Genomic DNA, 22,564 nt, shown 5'->3' with positions numbered 1-22,564 from the left:
CGTTTTGGGAGCAGTGTGGGGATCGAAAACCCAAAAGGTGCTGACAACAGTTGACAAAGCTCCCACTGGAACAGGCTACAGTGCTCAATAAATCACAGTAACTAAAACAACAACCTGCTTTAAAGCAGAGAGAATTGGCCAGACTGGGGGAGTGTCGGCTAACAGGAGCTGTTGACATGCATGGTAGCAACAGTGAACAGCAGCTGTTTGTTTTGTCTGATGGGTCCCGATCAGAGGGCAGGATCAGCACCATAGACAGCTCCTTCCTTCACCCCTGCAAGGCCCTGCATCAGCACCCTGGACTGCCCCTTAATCCCTGCAAGGTCTAGGATCAGCACCACGGACAGCTCCGCCCTTCACCCCCGCAGGACATATGATCAGCACCACGGACAGCTCTTTCCTTTATCCCTGCTGGGTCCTGGATCAGCACCACCGACAGCTCTTTTCCTTCATCCATGCTGGGTCCAGGATCAGCACCCTGGGCAGTTCCTTCCTTCATTCCTAAATGGCCAGAGATCAGCACCCTGGACAGCTCCTTCATTCGTTCCTACTGGGCCACACAGATCAGCACCTTGGCCAACTCCTTCACCCCTGCGGGGCACAGAATCAGCACCCTGGACAGCTCCCTAATCCCTGCAGCGGCACAGAATCTGTACCATGTATAGCTACCCCCCCCCCCCCCAAGGACAGCACTCATGATTCCAGTCAAGGTGGATTCTTTTACAAGAGGCTCCTCCCACAAAACGACTCACACAGGCCACTTTATTAGGCACACCTACTTTCTCACGCGCAGTTTAGGGTCATATCTGCGTGGAAGGGCAAAAAGCCGCAGATTTCCTGGCCTGCCAACAATCACTGACTGCTGCTTAGGCAGAACACCTGGTTAACCACTCTAGTGCTCTTCCTGCTTCCAACACTGCAGAACGGCGACAGGTTCAGGGACCCGTGGCTGAGCCGGCACTCCCAGGTGCGAACGCGTGTAATTAGATGAATGCGGAGGGCGCGCGGCCCCGCTTAGAAATGCTCGTTCAGGCGTGCAGTCTAAATAAGGCATGAAGAGCGAGAGCAAGAGGTGCGCGGCGCTAATTCATTAGCTTGTTAACTCGTGTTTAACTCGTGTCGGCTTGCAGTTAATAATGCAGGGCGCGGGAGATGGATTTGACGTTGCTGCTTGTTTTACACTCCCTTTCCCTCCCTTCCTCCCGTCCCTCCCGCCCTTAAAAGCAAACACACGCAAAACGCCGATAAAGCAGATTAAAGTCAAAAGCCGACAAACCCGGAGACAAACGCCGTCTCAATCCATCTTCCTCCAACTCCCCCGTCTGCCGCGCGCGCCCAGGCAGCAGCCGGGCCGCTGTGATGTGATGGATGAGGGGAAAAGGGCTGCGGGGGAGTGGCTGAAGTGGAATGAGAAAACAAGAAGGGGGGGGGGGGAACACGTGGGAGACAAACGGACAACGGCGAGAAACGCGGGGGAAGGAGATGAATGGAAACGGGCCATGCGAGAAGAACGGAGGACAGCGAGACGCTGAGAGAAGAAATAAAAGGAAGGAAAGAAAGAGAGAGAGGAGGAGAAATGAAAAAAAACGCGAGAAAGCGAGGAGGCTTCTGATGTCGGCCCCTGAAAGCGAAGCCCGGAGACGCTTTTTCAGAAGAGAGCGGCTACATTTTGCCGCCGTTTTGCTATTTCTCGGCTCTGAGAAACATTGCGATCCGCTTCCCGTCGTCCGGGTGTAAATTTATGTCCAGCACCCGGAGGCGCTCACTGTCGGAAGCGTCTGAGCCCGGCGGGAGGTGGGGGCGGGGGGGGGCGCTGAAGGTGGGGGAGGGGCAATATTAATGTCTCCACACTCTGCGCTTGAAAACCGGCAGCACCGTTTGACCTCGTTCCCCCAGCCTCGTCCTCGTCGCAAGGCTTCACGTGAGTCGACATGAAGCCCTCGTGCTCGAAACTTAACGTGCAACCAGCCATTTCATTAAAAAGGAAGGTTGCCGAGGAACCGGAGGCTTCCACCAGACGAGCTAAAATAAACACACACACACGCACAACCACAGACACACACACACACACACACGCTGTGCTAAAATAAACGGTTAACTATGGTGTGACACCTTAGAAAGCTTCTGATGGAATGGGGTTCTTATTTTAATCTCTTTGCAAATTAACCTGCAGGAAATTTGTCTGAAATTAATCAATTTCTACCCACAAACGCACACAGGCACACACGCACGCAGGCACACTCGCACGCACACGCACTCGCACGCACACGCACTCGCACACGCACACGCACACACACACACACACACACACACACACACACACACACACACAGTCTGTGATTCAGGCTTTAATTGCGTCTCACAGGAACATCAGACGGCAAACAGCTCTTAAACAGCCGACTGGGAGACAGAAAGAGAGTCATGAGAAGGACTGAGAGAAAGGAAGGAAGGAAGGAAGGAAGGAGGGGAAGGACCAAAGGAGGGGAAGGGAAAGGACAGAAGGAAAAATGAGAGGACGAAAGAAAGATAAAAGGGGAAGGCGGGAAGGTGGAAGGTGGAGAGGATGGGAAGATACGAAGGAAAGCAAGAGTTGAAGGAGAGAAAAAAGGCAGATAATAGGAGAATAGGAGAAAGGGAGGATGAAGAAAAGTGAGAGCAACGGGGGGGAGAAGAGCGTATGTAGGCCAGGAGAGGGAGAGGGAGGAGGTGCATATGGAGGGATCCTCCTCTCCTCCAGCGATGAGCTGGAGAACGAACAGATGTCCAACGGAGGAGAGAGGTGGAAGGACGGGGAGGCAGACATGGAGGAGAGGATGAAGGAGAGGAAGAACCAAGTGCTGCAAATCAAAACGTCAATCCAAATGTTTCACTCTTCACTTTGCTTCTCTTGCGTTTGTGACACCTCCCGTTGCCGTGTCTTATACCTCTGGAAGCCACCAGACGTGAAATCATGGAATCCAATACAGAATGGAGAATCAGGGCCACCAATCACTCGAACCTGGGTAGGTCCTCGCTGGCTGTAGCTAACATGCTAACTGCTGTCGCCACACATCGTAACCCCCCCCCCCCCGCCATTCATGTGCTAAGCAAAAAAAATACATCCTGGTCATCGTAGTCGTGAAGGTTTAGTGGGTTGAACTTAAAGGCACAGTGTGTAAAATTCTGCAATCAGAGATTTTAGATTGCAGCACTTATTCACCTACCCTCCCTCTCCCGAGTTTGCCAGTGAACTACGGAGGCCTGCACATATATTTGCATGCATATACTGTATACACACACACACACACACACACACACACACACACATATACTGTGTATATATACATATATACAGCATATACACATATATATACATATATTATTTATACATATATATATATATATATATATATATATATATATATATATATATATATATATATATACATACATACATATATGTATACATATATCGTGTGACCCTTGAATAAACACGTATTTCCAGGCCTCCTCAACCCTCCCCACGGCCAATGTTTGTGCTTCTCTCTTGACTTTAGAGCAGAGCCCTCGGGGGGGGGGGGGGTGGAAGGAGTGAGATCAGAGTGCGGCGCCACAGGTGGCGGCTTCCAGAGGCGCTGCACCGAGGGGCCGATCCCTCAGCACCGCTGTGTGAGAGCGCACGTCACATTCACAGTTATTAGTGGGACGGATGGAGCAAGCTGCTGGGAGAGAGGAGAGAGAGTCTCTGAGGGCCAAGCTTGCAGGGTCGGACTGAGCTGCCCACCAGGAGCAGCAAGCGTGGGCAATCTACGGCCCGGGGGGCACCATGCATCCCGTTAAACTTTTTTTAATCTGCTCAGCCAAATTTGAAGAAATGATAATAATAGTAATTAAGTCATAAAATGGCTGCGTTTCAACCATTTGTTTCAGTGTTTGAAGAGTCGTTTCAATAAAGAGCTCAACACCAGGGGGGGGCTTCAAAGACAGATTTTGTTGCAACGCTTTTGTTCGTTTTCAATTGACATTAACGCACACGTTCTCTACACATCCCATGATATATTTTATTCTCCTATGAGGTGGCTCACCAAAAACACTCCGTTCATCTGCTGCTGCTGCTCCGGCCCCTCTGTCAAATCTTAGAACCCAGTGTGGACCACCGGTCAAAAAGCTTTTCCCCCGGCGGCGGGGGGGGGTTTTGCCATAAAAGGACACAACAATGTTTTTTTTTCGCTGAGACGGGCAAAGAAAAGGCACTCCTGACGGGGAAAGAAAAGTAAAAATCCGGCAAAAGAGGCGAGTGAGGTCGAGCTGGCGAGGCAAGCTGGTGGAGGGGGTGGGAAGTCGGGGGGGGGGGGGGGGGACTGGGGGGGGGTGCTACAGGTAGACGGCGGGAAGGATGGAGGGGAGAGTGGTAGAACAGTGGAGTGATAGAGAGGTGCAGGTGGGAGTCCTTATCAGGGAAAAGCAGGCACCTTTATCTCCTTGCCCTCCAGACACACACACATACACACACACACACACACACACACACACACACACACACACACACACACACACACACACACACACCAGCAAGGTGCAAAACATTACCAGCTCGGCCACAAACAACACAAGTGAATCATAGAGACCCACCTGCTTGTATGCATGTGCCTTAATCCAACACACACACACACACACACACACACACACACACACACACACACACACACACACACACACACACACACACACACACACACACACACACAAGCCTTACAGGTGAGTGACACCGTTGGCCCGCCTCCCCTCCAGCTGCTTTGGCAATGAAAACCATTAGCATCCAATAAAATGTCACAAGGCCCAAGAAACTCATCACACATTCATATGCGCTCTGGCACGCACACACACATTCACACACACACACACACACACGTTCACACACACACACACACACACACACACACACACACACACACGGTCAGAAATGTCAGAGGCCTGGTGCCCAGTAACGTATCTGATGGGGAGCGAAGGCAAATGTCAGCTGTTCCTCGAAAAAAAAAGAAAGAAAGAAAGAAAGAAAGAAAGAAAGAAAGAAAGAAAGAAAGACGGGGAAAAAGGCAGCAGCTGCATCGGCTGAAAGGTTGCGACGGTGCAGCGGCGCTGGCAGCCGATCCGCCGTGCGTCCGCAGTCAATAAATCGGCGGCGAGGTGAATGGGTGTGGAGGGGGTGGCAGAGGGGAGGATGGTGCTGGGTGGGGGAGGGGGGGGGGACTTGCTTTATTGCCTCGCTGAGCAATTATTTTGCATGAGCTGAAGCCTTAAACGGCTTGTTAGTCACTCAGTCTGCACGCCGCCACGTAAATCCTCTGCAAGATGAGGCAGGAGCAGCCAATGGAGAGGGGCGGGGAGGGTCAAGGTCGATTGTTTTTTTATCCACTGTTGAGGTTTGTTTTGGTTTTTTTTCTTCTGTTAATTGGAATTAAGTCGCCCCCAACTGGTCCTAGGAAGATGGCCTCTGGCCCCTCTGGAGTCTGGACCTGCTCCAGGTCCAGACTCCAGGTTCCTGGCCACTGTCGCACCTTGCTTGCTCTGGGGGCCCAGTTGGGTTTTTTCTCTGATTGTGCAGAGCGCTTTGAGATGTCTTTGGATGTGATTTAGCACTGTGCCAATAAAAGTTGATTGATTGATCGATTGATTGATTGAATTCAGTAAGAAGAACCAGTCAGTGACAACAGTGAAGAAAAGCTCCAAACAAAAAACAAAAACAGAGAACATTCCAGACGACCTGCGAAGTCTGCACGTTCCCCAGCAGCAGGAGCAGAACACTGTTATTCAAACATTCAACTGGGCTGAGGTGAGTTGGTAGCGGTGGCGGTGTTAATGGTGGCGGGCGTGGGGTATAAATTGCGACTGTGATAACCGAGTAAAGGAAGAGACGGCGGCGGCGTGCTGTAAACCACAGCGCAGGATCCTCAGCATCAGATAAGCTTTAAATCTCTAAATGAGTCCAAACTGTTGCTCACCTCGGGGTCACGGCAAAGCTGCCATTTGCATTTTTACACCACCGTCGCTGGAGTCTCACTGCTGGAGTCTCAGCACCAGCCGACTTTACACACCTTCCCCAGAACCGCCGGGCAGCTAAACGGCTGAGCACAGCCAGGAAGCGCTGGGCCTTAAACGATGATTCTCTCTAGTTTGAAATCCCCCCCCCCCCCCCAGTCGGAGGATCTTCTCCTCAGGCGCTTTACATCTATGCGAGTTTCCTTTATCTCAATCTAAAAATATTGCATTCAGGCTCCGCTCGGCTACTGCTACACCAAACGCTTCGTATTTTCAGTGCGTGAATCTATGTTCATTCACACTGACCGAGCCCACCACAAACGCCTCCGTAGGCAGCTGTAGCCAATCGTGAGCTTGCTAGCGAGACCACATGCGCTCCTAGCTGTGGCCGGCGTATGTGTTAGCATAGCAGCGAGCGTTAGCGGTGCGATCTGCTGTTGAAGAAGTAGAAGAAGTAGAAGTGAAAGTAGAGGTGGATGAAGAGGAAGAAGAAGAATGAAGAATTCGTGGAAGATTAGTTAGTAGAGTAGTTGATGTAGTACTAGTAGTAGTAGTAGTAGTAGTAGATGTAGTAGTAGGAGAAGTAGTACTAGTAGTAGTAGTAGATGTAGTAGTAGCAGTAGTAGTAGATGTAGTAGTAGTAGTAGTAGTAGATGTAGTAGTAGTAGAAGTAGTGGTAGTAGTGGTGGTAGTAGTAGATGTAGTACTAGTAGTAGTAGATGTAGTAGTAGCAGTAGTAGTGGTAGTAGTGGTGGTAGTAGTAGATGTAGTAGTAGCAGTAGTAGAAGAAGAAGAAGAAGAAGAAGAAGAAGAAGAAGAAGAAGAAGAGACGGCAGCACTGACAAACACGCCACCAGTTAAAATGTGTGAAAAATAGTAACGGAAGGCTGAGTGTTTCAATTCACTCAGACAGCATTGACCTTCCGCCTTTTCCAGTTAATCCCTCAATTCTAAAACACAGCTGGCAAAGAGTAAAAACTTAAAATCGCCTTTTCTCTGATGAATCGTGGGCGTTTGTTTGTTTTTTTTTTTGTTATTTTCAAAGCCGCGTTTCATGCGCAAATAAATGATGTCGCCGGTAAAGCAGGGATCCCAATAACGAACAAACTCCTCCTGAGTTTGTCGGGGGTGAGAAAAAAGAACAGAGTACGAAGAAATAGAAGAAAAACTTGAGCGGCCATCTGCCAGCCGAGTGGGGGTGAGAAAGTCTTTCCCGTCATCCATCAGCTGGACGAGCGGAGAGACGGAGCGACGGAGAGACGGAGAGACGGAGCGATAGAGCGATGGAGGAGAACGACGGAGGGCCAAGATTTTCTCCGCCCGTCCTCCAACCTCCTGCACCGAGAGCCCAGCAGCAGCCAGCAGCTACACTGGGCCAAGGTCACAGGGACAGTCAGACAACTGTGTGTGTGTGTGTGTGTGTGTGTGTGTGTGTGTGTGTGTGTCTGTGTGTGTGTGTGTGTCTGTGTGTGTCTGTGTGTGTGTGTGTGTCTGTGTTCTTGTACAAAGCTCACGGTGACATTACAAACAAACCTTCACCTAATAACTTCTACTACCGCTGTCGCTCTGGTGTGTGTGTGTGTGTGTGTGTGTGTTTGCGTGGACGTGCGTTCAACATGGCTGCAGACTGTGCCACATCCCAGCAGGTTGAAAAGCATGACGATGAAGAATCGACTGTGAACCACCGCTCTAATGACACACACACACACACACACACACACACACACACTGTTTCTTTCAAAATATGGATCAAACCCCTCTTATTTGTTTGACCTTCCAAAACTGACTGACGAAAACAGGACATTAGTATGCGATGATGCGCACGTACAAACACACACATACACACACGCTCACCGTGAGCCTCCTCCGTAAGAAGAAGACAACTTTTAGATCATTATGCTGCCTCTGTGTGTGTGTGTGTGTGTGTGTGTGTGTGTGTGTGTGTGCGTGCGTGCGTGCACTGCAGTGGGCCGCTGGGTGCAGGTTTTGGCCGGGGCCGCAGATCCATCAGGTTCCCTGCTGCCACACAGAGGTCAGAGCCATCAACCCCAAAAGACTGCTGCCAGAAGGACACACACACACACACACACACACACACACACACACACACACACACACACACACACACACACACACACACACACACACACACACACACACACAACAAGTCTGCTTATGCATCGCGGCGCACCAAGCCGCAGGTCGACCCAGTGCGGTGCAGGGAGCAGCTTTTTAAGAAGGACGGTTCCTAAAGTTGAGGAGGACGAGTGGAAAACGAGTGGAAAACGAGGGAGGGATGAAGGAGATAAACAACATATTTGGTCCGGATAAAAAAATTCAACGCTTGATAAAGCGTTTACCCGACCCACAATCTGATCTCCCGATGTCGCAGTGCAGTTAGCATGAAGACGATGAAGCTGCTCTCCAGAATCCGTCCAATCACAAAGCCACTGACCAAACCAATCCAAATCCAACCAATCACAAACAAAGTCGGCCAAAGGCACCACGGTCGTCGTCGCTAACAATCCCGCTTGCAGCCATTTCAACAAACGCAATCTCATGGTCCACAGGCCCTCTACTGCCCCCTGGTGGGCATGAAAAGGTCGCAGAGCGTTGAAGTGTGCTCGGCTCGGTTGTTTTTCCTTCCTGCTGAAATACCAGCGCGGCGTTCAAGGTTCCCGCCCGCCCATCGAGTCTCAGCGCCATGAACACTGCTTCTCTGCGCCGTGGTAGAACCCCGGACCCCCTGCCAGTCCCCCGTTGCCTCCCCCCCCCCCAGCTGCTCTCAAACACATCACGCGTTCACACTCCTCTCATCCCTTTGTTGCACCTTCGTACCTTCATCCGACTCCCCCCCCTCGCTTCCTTCCTTCTCGTGGCCTTCGGCTAAACGATTGTCAGCGTCTCAGGTAGACGACATGCAGATTAGCCACGACCGGTTTCGCATCACCACTTTGCCAGTCTAATCACGGGCGGCGAGCTCGGGCCGTCCCCGCCGCTGCCCTCGGGGTTCATTAGCGAGGCTTCGTTAAGAGGTTCGTTAACAGGCAGCTAATCGTTTCCTTCCTTCCCTCCCCACCTCCCTCCCCTCCACTCCCCCACCTTAAAGAAGCGCGCCGACCCGGAAAGGCTCTCAGCCCAGAACGCAGTCGGGTTGGGGTTAAAACCCTCCCAGCAGCGGTCAGTCTCGTCGGGTTTTTCATCAGTTTTATCTGCAATTCCATTTTAGTTTCAGTAGCGAAGCGAAAGTGAGGGGCTTTCATTGGCTTTAAACAGAAAAGTTTCATTACATTTCTATTGCGGGTCCCATCACAGGTGTGTTATATGAATATATATATTGTAGTGTGAGGAGTTGAAATTCAAACAACGTTTCAGTGTGTTGGAGTGTCGGGAGTGCGTGTGGTTCTGCCAGGTGAGCCAGTGTGAATCTGCATTGGCCAGCATAGGTTGATGAGCGCACTCAACAGTGCAGTGCAGGGGCTTCTTCAATGTGACGTGTTCAAATGAAAGTGGAAATTTGTTTCTTAAATTCATTTTTTTTTTTTTTTTTTCAAATTTCAGATCATTGTAATGTTTTGCGTTGTTTGTTGTGTTGTTTTTTTTTATTTATTTCATCCGCAATTTCATTTCACTTCGACGTGGAAGTGAGTGGCGATCTGAGACGAGTGGGAAAAACTCTGAGATGAGAAACCAAGATGAGATCGCAGAGAGCCAAAGTTCCATTACATTTTCATTTGAGGTCAAATCACAGGCGTTTTAATTCAATTACTGCGCAATAAGTGCTGCTGCTGCTGCTGCTGCTGCTGCTGCTGCTGCTGCTGCTGCAACACAACCCCTCCAGCCTGAGGGATTGTTGCCCAAAAAATCCTTCTGTGGCCGACTCGAGCGTGTGAAACATGATGCAGTCCTGGGAGCCGCGGAAATACTCCACTGTGACGCTGCCCTTCGGCCGGCCGGGAGCAACAAGTGGGAGAGAAGCGTTAAAGCCCCCCCCCTCCCCCTTTCCCCTCAACAGCTCGACACTCCCTCGTTATAAACGTTGCGTTCATCTCGCTCCAATTTCTCTCTCTCTCTCTCTCTCTCTCTCTCTCTCTCTCTCTCTCTCTCTCTCTCTCTCTCTCTCTCTCTCTCTCTCTCTCTCTCTCTCTCTCTCTCTCTCTCTCTCTCTCTCTCTCTCTCTCTCTCTCTCTCTCTCTCTCTCTCTCTCAGCCAAAGTCTCATTTTGCACCGCTACACTTTCATCCTCCTTTCACGTCTCCGACACCTTCTTCTATTTCTTAGCCGTGATCGGGGGCAGATGTCTGGCCTTCCTTTTAATGTCTCCCCTGTGCCTCTGTGCTCTTCTCCTCTGCTTCTGCTCGGGCTTTTTTTTAACAAAAACGCCACTGGCTGAACCGTACAAGCTCGCTGCACCTTTGAACACGGAAATCACTTGTAGATTTTACTTCTTTTTTTTTTTTCTTTACTCAATATTCCCTCTATGTTTACATTTTCAGTTAACCACTTGGAATGGTGTTTTTCTTTTCAATTTGTCAGCAGGCGGCGAGTGGGAAAAAAGTTCCCCGCCTGCAACCATTAAAAAAAAGAACAAATACACACTGTTCTGGAAACAAATGGTAATTGGCGACAACAGCAAGCGGCGTCAAACACATTCAGGAAGTGTCCTGCTTCTGTCCCAACCTGTCGACACCAGGTGCACCAGTCGCTCCTGCCTGTCACACGCAGATGGTCCAGTGTCAGCGCGGCCAAGTGAAACACAGCATCCGTTTCAGAGAGAGTCGCTGGTTCTGAATCCACAGAATCTTTGTCTGATATTATTTGCTGGTAAAGCCGTTGATAGGTTTTGGTATGTACGGTCTGTGATCTTGTGATATGGGATTGGGGGGGGGGGGGGAATTTTCCTTATTAATATTCATATTTCCCATCTGGTAACACTGTTAAAGGGCCAAAAAAAAAAAGTTTTTTCTCAGTAGTAGGAAGCTTTACTGGAGGCTGCAAACAGAGGGCTAAATATGCCGTTTCCGGCCAATCGATTCATTAATTTTTGTATTTCTTAAATATTGAAAATTTCACCTGTAATGAAAACAGTGGGTGCAGGACATGCACCAACACACGGCCGTCACAAAACTTGCCCAAGACGTATGTGACGTATGTACGCTAGGGGGAAACCTTAAAAGACGCCGTGAACGTGAAACAGCCGTCGCTCGAGTTCGGTGTTCACCACGTCAAATCTGGCTCGGGAAAACTTGCTCTCGGTCACATAAACTGACTCTGCATTTCCTGTCTGAATTTTTCCACCGTGTCCAAGTGAGTCGATGCCACCTGCAGATTACATCAGACTCTTCAGACGCCTTGCCGGCGCTCCGCCTTCGTCCCCGCTTCAAGTTTAACGAACTTTAAAGAGCCAAAACAACGCACGAGCTAAACGACGTCGCCGCGCGGCGGTAATGAATAGCTAGCGGTCGGCCACACGACACTCCGGCACTCCACCCCCCACCCACCGTCTTCCCGTATGCGACTTTAGGTTTGAAATCAATTTGGCCGAGATGTAGGTTTTCAATTTCATTAGCCTGATCAAATGGAGCGCCGTTAACAGGCGGCGGTAATAGAAAATCATTTAGGCCGAGCGGCTCGCGCACTCACAAAGGAGCGGGCTAATAGCCGCGGCGAGAGGGAGGGAGGGAGATGGATAGATTGCACAGGGAGAGGAAGTCGGACAAGAAAGAGGGAGGCTGACAGGTGGGGAAATATCGACGAGAGACTGAAGGAGGGGAGATGAAATGTGGAGGGAGAAAAACAGGGGATAGGAGGCTTTAGGAGGGAGGAAGTGATGACAGGAGAAATATTGCGTCTTAGAGGGAGGATCGGGGAGCGGCGCTCGCGACAAAGTGGCGGAGTCGGATCCCGAGGAGGAAAAAAAAAAAGTAACGGGGAGAGAAAATGAAGCAGAAAAATTAAGCGCAGGAATAATTAATGGAAATGATTAAATAAAGAAGCGAGATGCTTAAGAGGGAAGGAAGGGGGAGGGGGGGGAGGGGGGGGAGACGAAACTCGCCGCCTGCCTGCTGAGCTCCGGCCCATTAAACCTCTTGTAATTGCTCCTCAGATGTTTTGTCCCAGAAAAAAAAAAACACAGAATAATGCTGCGATGAAAGGACATAAATAAACTATTAGCTATCAAATGACTCAGGCAGGCAGGCAGGCAGGCAGGCAGGCAGGCAGGCGGGCAGATCGCTGGCTAAGTGTTGCCACTGTAATGGGGGGGGAAACAAACAGCAAATCAAACGGTGATTAATGAGAGAAAGTCGCAGGCGACGGGGAAGTATGGACACAAATTGGATGAAGGAGGGTGTCGTGTTCGCAACGTGATAAACATTCCGATCATTTTTTTTTTTTTATCTGAAACTGGTTTACTTGAGCTGAAATTATTAATCAAGTAATGATTTGTTTGTGTTGATTAATTCAACAGATTTAATCGACAACGCAAATCAACTAAAAAAAAATATTCAATTTGAATATTTTCCTGAAGAAAACCTTTGTTTCCTTCATTTCTCTACAGCGAAACATTGATTCTGCTTCCGTCTTTAACAAGCACACTTATTGTGACACGAGTTTCCAGGCCCGTCTGGGGACTGTTGTATAAAAAAAGAAACTCATATAAATGCCAATATTCTTAGATATTCTTCCACTTTTACATTTTAGTGGTTACCGTCTCAGCAGGTTCTAGAATAAAGGTCAAGTTTCCTTTTTCAGACACATCTTTTTTTCCAGTGTTTTACCAATGAATCAAACAAAAAAAGAAATGCATTCATCGACTAAAGAAAAAATAATCAATAGATTAATCAACTAGAGAGGAGAATCAATAGCTGCGGCTGCTCTGCACCCAACTGACAACTGCGTCCACCACATTCTATCACGTTTAGTGTTGAAAGTACCAACTCAGTATAACAGCAAGCCATCGGGCTGATCTCAGCAGCGCTGCGTAGCAACAATAGTAACAAAGTGGCCGCCGAGCGGATATAAAGCCCCAGGTTTGCATCATCGTTGAACTCTGCAGACAGACGAGACGGGCACTCCGTCCTGTTCGTGTCAGTGTTTCACACCTGCACACCTTTTTTCTGGCTTTGATAAATGAACAGGGCCACTGAGAGTTTGGCTTCGTAATGATACAATCATGGCGCAGTCCGCTTCCTCGACTTCCAGCGTTGATCATAATCACAGTCTGAAGCAGCCCGAACCCTGATAACAAAAGATCCAACAAATCAAAGTTGGATTCTGTTTTTTTTTTTGTTTTTTTTTCACAAAGACTGAATTTCTGTCTTGAGGAACAACACTGGTTTTGTTTTTGCTTTGTTTGACTGTCATTTTGTTTAGTTTTTTTTCCAGTGTTCACTATTGTCTCTTGGCTAACACTGAATGGTTTTTGTTTTTTTTTTTCAATTAAAATGGCAGCACTCTCATCATTAGCAGCAGTTGAGCCCAAATTTAGTGAGAGAGGGGAAGTTCTGCCCCTGTTGGTTTTCCTTTGAGACAACGCTCTGCGGCGATGATGGTGATTAGCTGTTCCACACACACACACACACACACACACACACACACACACACACACACACACACACACACACACACACACACACACACACACACACACACACACTGGCAGGCCGGCGCCCTGGGTGATCAGCCGGCCGACGCTGAGGGGGGAATTAAAAGAATAAATGCTTATTAACTCAGCCTTCAACCCTAAGATGTGACTTTTAGACCCTCAGTGGCGGTCTGACGCGCGTGCGCACACACACACACACACACACACACAAAGAAAGCGAAGAGAGGGAGGGAGGGAGAACGACGCGCACTCACACACCCGGGAAAATAAGTCCCCTATTCATGCTAATCTGAGGGAAAATGACTTGCTCATTAGCGAGACCCTTAAAACCTCCGGACAGGCCTTTGAAACCCGGCCCTGTCAGGGTCGCAGAGTCGTGCCAGGGAACGCCGACGCCGATACGCACTCACGCAGAGGCCCGAGTCGGACTAATCGCGTCCGGTGACGCTCTGCGCATTGTGAAAGAAAGCAGGGAAGAAAGAAAACACAAGTTTAAAATCAGAGGGCGCTGCAGCACCAGAGCGGCCATGGAGTCGGTGTCGTCGCCGTTCACCGGATCGTGAAAAAAACGACTTAAAATCCGCAGCGCCATCACAGAGGTGTCTTTTATTAACATTTGCACCCGTCAGCGGCTGGGAGTTGAGACTCAGGCGAGACACACGTTCGCACGCTCCGACTGCGCGAGAGGAGCGTGGAGTAATTAACCTGCTCCCATTACACCCACAGCAAGAAAAAAAAAAGAAGAAACAAGCCGACTGCCGGCGTGACCTCGGGAACTTAACCCCAATCAGAGGCGCGGAGCGCTAGCGTGAGCATCCGTCAGCTGCGGCGGAGCTCCTGCGATCGCGATAAGGTCGATTCATCGGCGAGGACCGCCTCAGCTATTATTTTATCTTTTCATCGCCGCCGCCGCTGTTTCACTCACGGTTTAATCTCCCGGAACTCGTCAGCTCCGGCGCTCTCCAAACAGGAACTCAGCCTGACGGTCGCAGGAGGTAGAAGAGTGCACTGAAATTTAATTTTCAGATTTTCAGATTTGACTCGTGAATTTCCCCCCGATCCGTCCTGCCGAGCCTCCGTTCGAAGGCGCCTCCGAGGGTGATCTTGCCATTTGCGCAAACAAATCTGCTTCCTTTCAAGTTGTGACAAAAGCAGGACGCAAGTAGCGGCTCGTAAATAAATGTTGCACCTTTTTCTAAGACTGTTTTCTTTGTCATGTTCCATCTGGGCTTTTTCCTGGACATGCATGCTGCATGTGCAGCGGTGAGATGTTCTTGGACGCACAGCCAAGTGTGTTCCACCGCTGTCAACCGACTTCAAGGATGAAGGTTGTGAATCAACCGAGTGGAACTGAAGTTACTCTCTAGTTTTCCTCCAAGGCCACAGCCGGTCGACTCCTGCAGATTCTCAACGTCACGACGCATAGGACAGACGCAAACGGAGGGGATGTCAATACAAGTTTATTTTGAGAAGACGCTCGGTCGGTACTCCACAGATTGATTATTAACACACCAGCGACTCTACAGGCAACAAAGGGCTGTAACAACGGCATAATCGCACAACGCGGCTCCGTCCGTCATATTGCGTTCCTCAGCTGCATCTGTCAGGGATAATGTGTGTGTGTGTGTGTGTGTGTGTGTGTGTGTGTGTGTGTGTGTGTGTGTGTGTGTGTGTCAGAGCAGAGTAAATATGTCCAGACCCTGCAGCAAACAGGAGGCACGGAGATGAGAGGAGGTGATAAGGAAGGAGAGGACACAGAGGATGAATACGCTCTCCAGGGACGGCGGAAATATCTCACGCACACGCACGTGCGCACACACACACACACACACACACACACGCACACACGCACGTGCGCACACACACACACACACACACACACGCACACACGCACACACGCACACACACGCACACACACACACACACACACACACGCACAACGGTCTCTTTTTTTAATCTCTCCATCTCCGCCGCTTCCTCCCTCTTCCTCTGCGAGCTGACAAGGAAACTTGGTGCCCCCCCCCCCCGCCCCCCCTTCCCCTCCCTCTCCTCCTTTTATGTGGATGAGAGCCAATTATTTTCCTTATCATCTCAGCCACTCCAGCCCGTTGTGATCTGCTCGTAAAGTGTACTTGTGTTGCTACTGGTGAAGTGGACCAGTGGGTACAAAGCCTTGTTTTTTGTGTGCAAGGACAATAGATAGATAGATAGATAGATAGATAGATAGATAGATAGTGCTTGTTAAAGGACAGAGAAGACCAGTGGCTTCTAATAAGAACCAATGGATTAAAAGTGAAGAAAGCATCGGGTACTGAAACTGCGAGTTTCAACTTTTCCTTTATAACATACACACGTTATTAATAATATACTGACTCAAGCTAAACATGACAATCAGGACAATTTGATTTTACCCATGAAATGTTGAACTCATTTAAATCAGAAAACATGTGCTGTAATCTCGATTGAAAATGAACAAAAGCAAAGTTACAAAAAAAAAATATGTCTTTGAAGGCCCGCAGTACTCGGGGGTGCTGCTGGTTGGATTGCGCTAACGTCCCGGCTTTTTTTTTAGTTGACAGGGGTGCGGGGGGGGCAGGGGCAGCACGCTATCGTTATCACACTACGCTAACTCGGCAAAGTTACGCGCCGACAAAGTTTCGTTGGGGTGGGGCTTCACGCGGGCCGGACAGAGACACGGCAGCGGGCCTCATATGGTCCCCGGGCCGTAGTTTGCCCATGCCTGCACATGAATGTCTGTGTTGACTGGACTCCTTCAAACGGGCAGCAGCCAATAACCAGAACGTGAAAGTTCCATTGAAGTCAATACCAGGTTGAAGGCAAGAGGAAGCCAGGAGGGATGGACCGCCTGCTCTCCACTCCCGCTGTCACCATGACAGGAAGGCTCTCCCCTCCCCTCCTCTCCTCTCCTCTCCCTCTCCCTCTCTCTTTTCTTTTCCATCTGCGCGTGTGTGTGTGTGTGTTGTCCGTGCACGCGCACGTGGACGCTACGCGCGCCTCTCTCTACCAGTGTGTGCATGGGAGTGACTCATGCGAACCAGCGACTGATCAGCCAACAATGATCCTGAAAGAAACCTCGAAACACAGACAGAAGAGAGGCAGAGTCAGACCTCCAGTCAGGAATTATTAATGCTCTACATTGCATGACAAATGGTGCATAGTGCTGACATTCTGCTGCAGGTTAACAGCCTAGTGTAAAGTGCAGCCGGGCAGAAAGGTGCGCGCACACACACACACACACACACACAGGGTTTTTCCCAGTGTGTGATGAGGCTGTTAAACAATAAACCATAAAAAAAAATAGAAAAAATAGAAAAGCTCCTGATAGAAATGTGTCAGAATCAAGCGGGGCTGCGGCAAAACAACGTGGGAAAAAAATGAAGTTACCTGAAATAATAAGAGTCAATGCGGCGTTATCGTTTCCATTTTGACTGATGCTTGAAGGACAAAATCCAACACGCACAACATTTTCAATCACGTCGTCACACCTTTAGGCGACAGTATTCCCTTACCGCCCTCTAGTGGACAGAAGCGTCACTACATCTTAGCGTCCCTCCAGTTCGCGAAATAATTCTGTACAAAAAATAAATCAACCCAGCCAAGCTATACACTAAACATTGTGCAATACAGAGACCCCCACATAAACACACACACACACACACTCAAGGGAATGACTGCAAACAATAACAGCGAGCGCAAAAAAAAAACAAAAAATGCAGCGAGGCGGGAACGCCTGCAACCACGGGAAAAGAGGAGATGCACGTCTTCTGATTGGCAGAGAGAAAGAACAGCAACAGGTTCCCTTTCATCTTTCCACAAAAAAAGAAAAAGAAAAGGTGACGCATGCTTGCTGGGAGAGTGTGTGTGTGTGTGTGTGTGTGTGTGTGTGTGTGTGTGTGTGTGTGTGAGAGGAATTCCCCGTGAGGCCGACAGCGGCAGACGTTCCAGGACCACACGCACTGATGCTCAGCTTTTGAAGACATGAAACAATAAAACACAGGGAAACCTTAATGATGACACTCAATGAAACCCAAGAGCGGCGCCGACAAAATACAGACACAGAGTACGACGGCGGCGGATGGCGACGGGGACGCGACACTCAGCAGGTGTGCTTCGGGGTGAAAAGGTCGACGCCGGGCGTGTGAGGGGATTGGGGGGGGGGGGGGCGATCGGTCGTCGGCACCACTCCTGCGAAGGAGGAGGGCCGGTGCACCTTCACAGCCCGGCTTGGCCCACATCCACTGAAACTGCACCGAGGCTGCCAAGAAGATGGGATGGACCGCTCTGTCTGTCTGTGTGTGTGTCTGTGTGTGTGTGTGTGTGTGTGTGTGTGTGTGTGTGTGTGTGTGTGTGTGTGTGTGACTTCCTCTTTTGGTTACTCAGCCGTTCTGTCGACCACAGCTGTTTCCCAGCGCGCTGCCTCTGCTCGCACCCACTCACCCCCCCACCACCACCACCACCACCACCACCACCACACACACACACACACACACACACACACACACACACACACACACACACACACACACACACACACACGCACACGCGCCCGCTCCACCTCCACTCCCCCACCCCATCGCGCGCTCTCCTGACGGTGCGCGCTCGTGCGTCGCAGCCTCTCAAGCCGCCTGCTGCTGCTGCTGCTGCCGCCGCCGCCGCCGAGCGTTAACTGCTCGGCGAGCCGTGAGCGATAGGAGCTGATTAAACACGCGCACGACGCACCCCTCGCTCAACTCGCCGGGGGTGTGAATGATTGTGACGCTGAAGGGACCAGGCGGCCGCGCGATCAGGGCACAGCAGCTTCCCGGCTGGGTGTCGAGGTTCTGTTGCCCCCAACATTTAATTTATTTATTTATTTATTTATTTATTTTTCCTTAATTGTGGTTTTGTGTGGTCGCCGTCTGGAACGGCGACCACATGTCATGTGGCAGGTTGGATGTTGTCAATCCCACCACCACCACCCCCCCACCCTTCGCCAGCACTGAAGGAGTCAGACGTCCACGAGACGCTGTTGTGGTGAAGTCAGCGCTTTCCGCCCCGCGGAGCGAGTGGAGATCTTCACCTTTCGCCTCCTCCTCCTCTTCCTCCTCCTCCTCCTCAGCTCCGCTCTCTCCACAGTGCGAGCCATCTGTGTGACGCATCTTAACATAAATTTCACTTGAATGCCCTCTGATGCGGGCGGGCAGGCGAGGCGAGGCGAGGCGAGACGGGATATTTGCTCACTTTGCAGCCGAGATGACCTCATGCGTCAGAGGAGAACCTCCTCCAATCTCAGTCAGAGTGGGGAGGGGTTCCAGACCGGGTCACGCGCCAGACCAGCTCGTCAATCACTCAGCGTGATTCACAGAAACGGCTAAAATCTGTCCAATCCCCCCCCTCCCCCATTAATGCAGTTTCTCTCGGGAACGCTGGTCGCCTACTTCCGCTTTTCCACGAGACCAGAGGCGAACTCCTGGCGCGGCTGTTGTTCCGTTGTTGTTCTGTTGTTCCGCGCTTCAGCTTCAGTGGAATAGTTGAGATTACGCTCACCGCTACGGACGCAGTGGGTGTCAAGGTGAATGTGGGCCTGATCGATGGTGATTTGGCAGGGGTGGGGGACACAACCAGATCAACTTTTATTTGTGAGCGCGGTGCCAAATGATCCCGTTGTTGCAGGCGAACAAAATCCCTTTAATATTATTATCATTATTATTATTAGTTCATAGCTTCTTGCAACTTGCTCTGAATAGATGTGTGTATGTAAGTGTTTTTACTCTTTGACTTTGCCCTCTGACAGCAAGGAGAGGGTTGAGAAGACGGCGCTCAACTTCAGCCCGTGTTCGCTGTAATCGTGCAATGAGCGAGCAACGTTTTTTTCTTTTTGTTTTTTCCCAAACAAAACGCTTTCTTCAGTGGTGATGAACGCAAGAAAAAAGTTGCAAATGCATCCAACGGGAAGAGCCAGACAGAGAAGAGAGGGACCCTCCTCCCAACAGCACACAAACAAAACGCACAAATAAAATAAAATAAAAAAATAAGAAAAAAAAATACTGATTAATATGTGCCATTTATTTAAAATACAAAGAAAAAAAAAACGTGCATGTGCGAACGACGTTTCAAAGTGGCAACAAGTTTGTGGCCGCTCTTCGCCTGAACTGGCGTCTCTTACCTCGGAGCAGCAGCAGGAGAAAGACGGTCTTCCAGAGGCTTCCAGCCACCGGCGGCGCGTCTCGTCTGCACGCCGTCTCCATCCCTCCCGTCGCCGGCAGAGAGAGTGCAGGGGGCTGGGGGAGGAGGAGGAGGGGGCCAAAAAAAAAAATTAAACAAATAAATAAATAAATAAAAGGGGAGGAGGGGATAAAAGCCCCTCCGGAATTGTTCGCCGAAGACGAGGCGGAAATGATCTTTGAATTTTTTATCTCTCTTGCCCTCCCCTTCGTTCTTCTCCCCTGCTCGGACGGATCACCACCGCATCGGTGCCATCAATAATCTAGATTTGATCAAACTGCGCTCCTCGCTGCGCTTGACCCGGGAGACACGGCGCGGATGAGCTTCGGCGTCAACTATAAATCCTTCCTGGAGTGTTGCAATAAAAAGAGAAGGAGCCCCCCCGCCGTCCCCGATGGGCAATTCCGTCGCAGGAGCTGCTTTATTTCATCCTTCCGCCACTCTCAACCCCCTCTTCCAAAAAAAAAAAAAAAAAAAAAAAAAGTCTGCGGTGCGTCTCCAGTTCCAGCCAGAACCGATGGATCGAGCCGCTTCCAACCCGCGCCGAGCTTCTGTCCGGCGGCGCGCTTTATCCGAAGTGTCCCCTCTTTTCCTGCCGCACACTTTGCTCGCTTCAAAAGTTTAAACGCGGCGCAGCGGAGTCGACGCGCAACTCCGCAATCCCGTTTCTGGAAGAAGAAAAAAAAAAGGTCCGCTTCATCAGCTCCTTCAAAGTCAACCTCCGGTGGAAATGAGGAGGGGTGGGGGGGGTGGGGGGGGGACTAAATAACCCAACAGCGACTTCAGAATATTAATAAACAGAATCCAACATTAAATTCCGCTCCGCCTGCAGCAGCAGCAGCAGCAGCAGCAGCAGCAGCTCGGTCCGCTCTCCTGCGTCCCACCACCACCTCGTCCTCCTCCTTTTTGCTCCGCGTGTCGGATGCGAGTGTGCGCGCGTTCCGGACCCAACTTGAAGTGGTTGTGTACACTCGGAGAGGAGAGGAGGAGGAGAGGAGCAGAGAGGAGGGACGGCGGAGGAGGAAGAGGAGGAGGAAGAGGAGGAGGAGGTCTGACGCTTCCACCAGCCGGCAGAGCAGAGGGGGGAGGGAGACGGGAGGAGCGCGCCGAGACTGTGGGACTGAGGCGTGTGTGTGTGTGTGTGTGTGTGTGTGTGTGTGTGTGTGTGTGTGTGTGTGTGTGTGTGTTGGAGGGGGGTGAAGGCGGGATTTGGGGGTTTGAATGGCGTCTGGGCAGCCAATGGCGGCTGGAGTAATTTATTTTGGAGTCCTTTAAAAAAAAAAAAAAGAAAAAGAAAAAAGAAAAGAACGATTGAGGGCTTTTTTGTGTTGTCGTTGCTGTCATTGTTGTTGTTGCTGTTGATCAAACATATGCTGATTTTCTTCAAAAGGAAGATAGAGAAGGAAGAACAAGAAAACCACGTTGAAAAATTAAAATAAAATCCAAAGAAAACCTTTTTTTTTTTTTTTTAAACTGGGCGAGTGCTTTAAAATAAACATAAATAAAGTTTTGGCTTCACTACAACCACGGGCCTCGGTCTGGTTCACGGCCTTGGTCACAGACGCCTAGTGCGCACACGGTGGCTACACCACATGTGCCATGTGCCATGTGTGGGTCCCGTGTGCGTGGACCAACAGGAAGGGAGTGGGGCTGCAAAGAAGAAGAAGAAGAAGAAAGAGAAGAAGAAAGGGCACCGCAGAAGAAACATTCTGGTTTTCGGCGCCGCGTTCCACAGGATGTTTCCCGCTCGTCGCCTTTGTCAGCTGAACGTGTAGCAGCTAAAGAGATGACATTGTGACTTATTGAATTGCAAATCAGACCGTTGGCGGAGGCGATGGGAGGATTTCCGGAGATGGAGTCTCTCTCTCTCTCTCTCTCTCTCTCTCTCTCTCTCTCTCTCTCTCTCTCTCTCTCTCTCTCTCTCTCTCTCTCTCTCTCTCTCTCTCTCGAGCCCAGGCCTTCGTGCAGGCGGCTAATAAAGGAGCGACAGCACCCCCTAGTGGCCCATCCACAGCAGAGGGCGTCGCGGAGGAGCCGCCGTCCCTCAAAGCTTTTTCTCGAGTCGCCTCAATTAGCGGCTGCTTGTCGTGGGCGGGGCCTCGGCTGCGGCCCCCCATGAATCCCAGCCAGCAACCCAGTCACCATGAGGCCGACCGGGCCTTCACTCCTCCTGTCGCGTCGCTCACTCACATTCCTCCTCCCAAACACCCGTTGCTTTTTTTATATATATATATGACATGTATTTTCTTGGCAACTCTTTGTATTCCCACGCAATCAGTTCGTTTTAAAAATCATTCTCATCATTTGCCTTAATGACTTCCTCCTTGCCAGCACAACGGTCCCTGGGATTTGAGGCTCTGGGGTTTTCTCTCTTTTTTATTTCTGTCTGTTTTGTGTTTACAAAGCCTCTCCCTGAGCGAGCGTGCAGCATACAAGTAATATTTGCACAAACAATTTTTAGAAAACCAATAATGTCTTTCTGGCTGTTTGGAGGAAACTTGACAGTAGTAAAACAAGAGTTGCAGATACAGTTTTCCCAATGCCGAGGGACGGAAGGGAGAAGGGTAAATAGTTCAAGACTCGGCCCGCTGATAAAAATCAAGAGGGATGACTCCTCCTGGTGCGTCTCGTTTTAGTTTACGACACCCAGGAAGAAAATATGCCACGACCGGGCTCTTTGATTACTTGATAGCAAACTATTATTCCACTTCAACC

The 22,564-nt window shown here is 50.1% G+C and overlaps 1 protein-coding gene across 1 annotated transcript in view; it reads right to left on the bottom strand.

Annotated features, from left to right (window-relative positions):
* LOC142893123 (transmembrane protein 132C) overlaps positions 1-20,587 on the bottom strand; it is a 107,456-nt gene extending 86,869 nt beyond the window's left edge. Inside the window, exon 1 of the mRNA XM_076033403.1 lies at positions 19,791-20,587. Within this exon, the coding sequence (XP_075889518.1) occupies positions 19,791-19,872 (82 nt within the window). The 5' untranslated portion in view covers positions 19,873-20,587. The remainder of the gene's footprint in view (positions 1-19,790) is intronic.
* Between the last annotated feature and the right edge of the window lie 1,977 nt (positions 20,588-22,564).

Source organism: Nelusetta ayraudi, unplaced genomic scaffold (genome assembly GCF_046127955.1).
Source record: "Nelusetta ayraudi isolate G7.1 ecotype Tasmania unplaced genomic scaffold, CSIRO-AGI_Nayr_v1 ptg000041l, whole genome shotgun sequence".
NCBI classification, from domain to species: Eukaryota; Metazoa; Chordata; class Actinopteri; order Tetraodontiformes; family Monacanthidae; genus Nelusetta; species Nelusetta ayraudi.
Note: the sequence above shows the minus strand (reverse complement) of the source record. Positions and strands in the feature narration are given on the sequence as shown.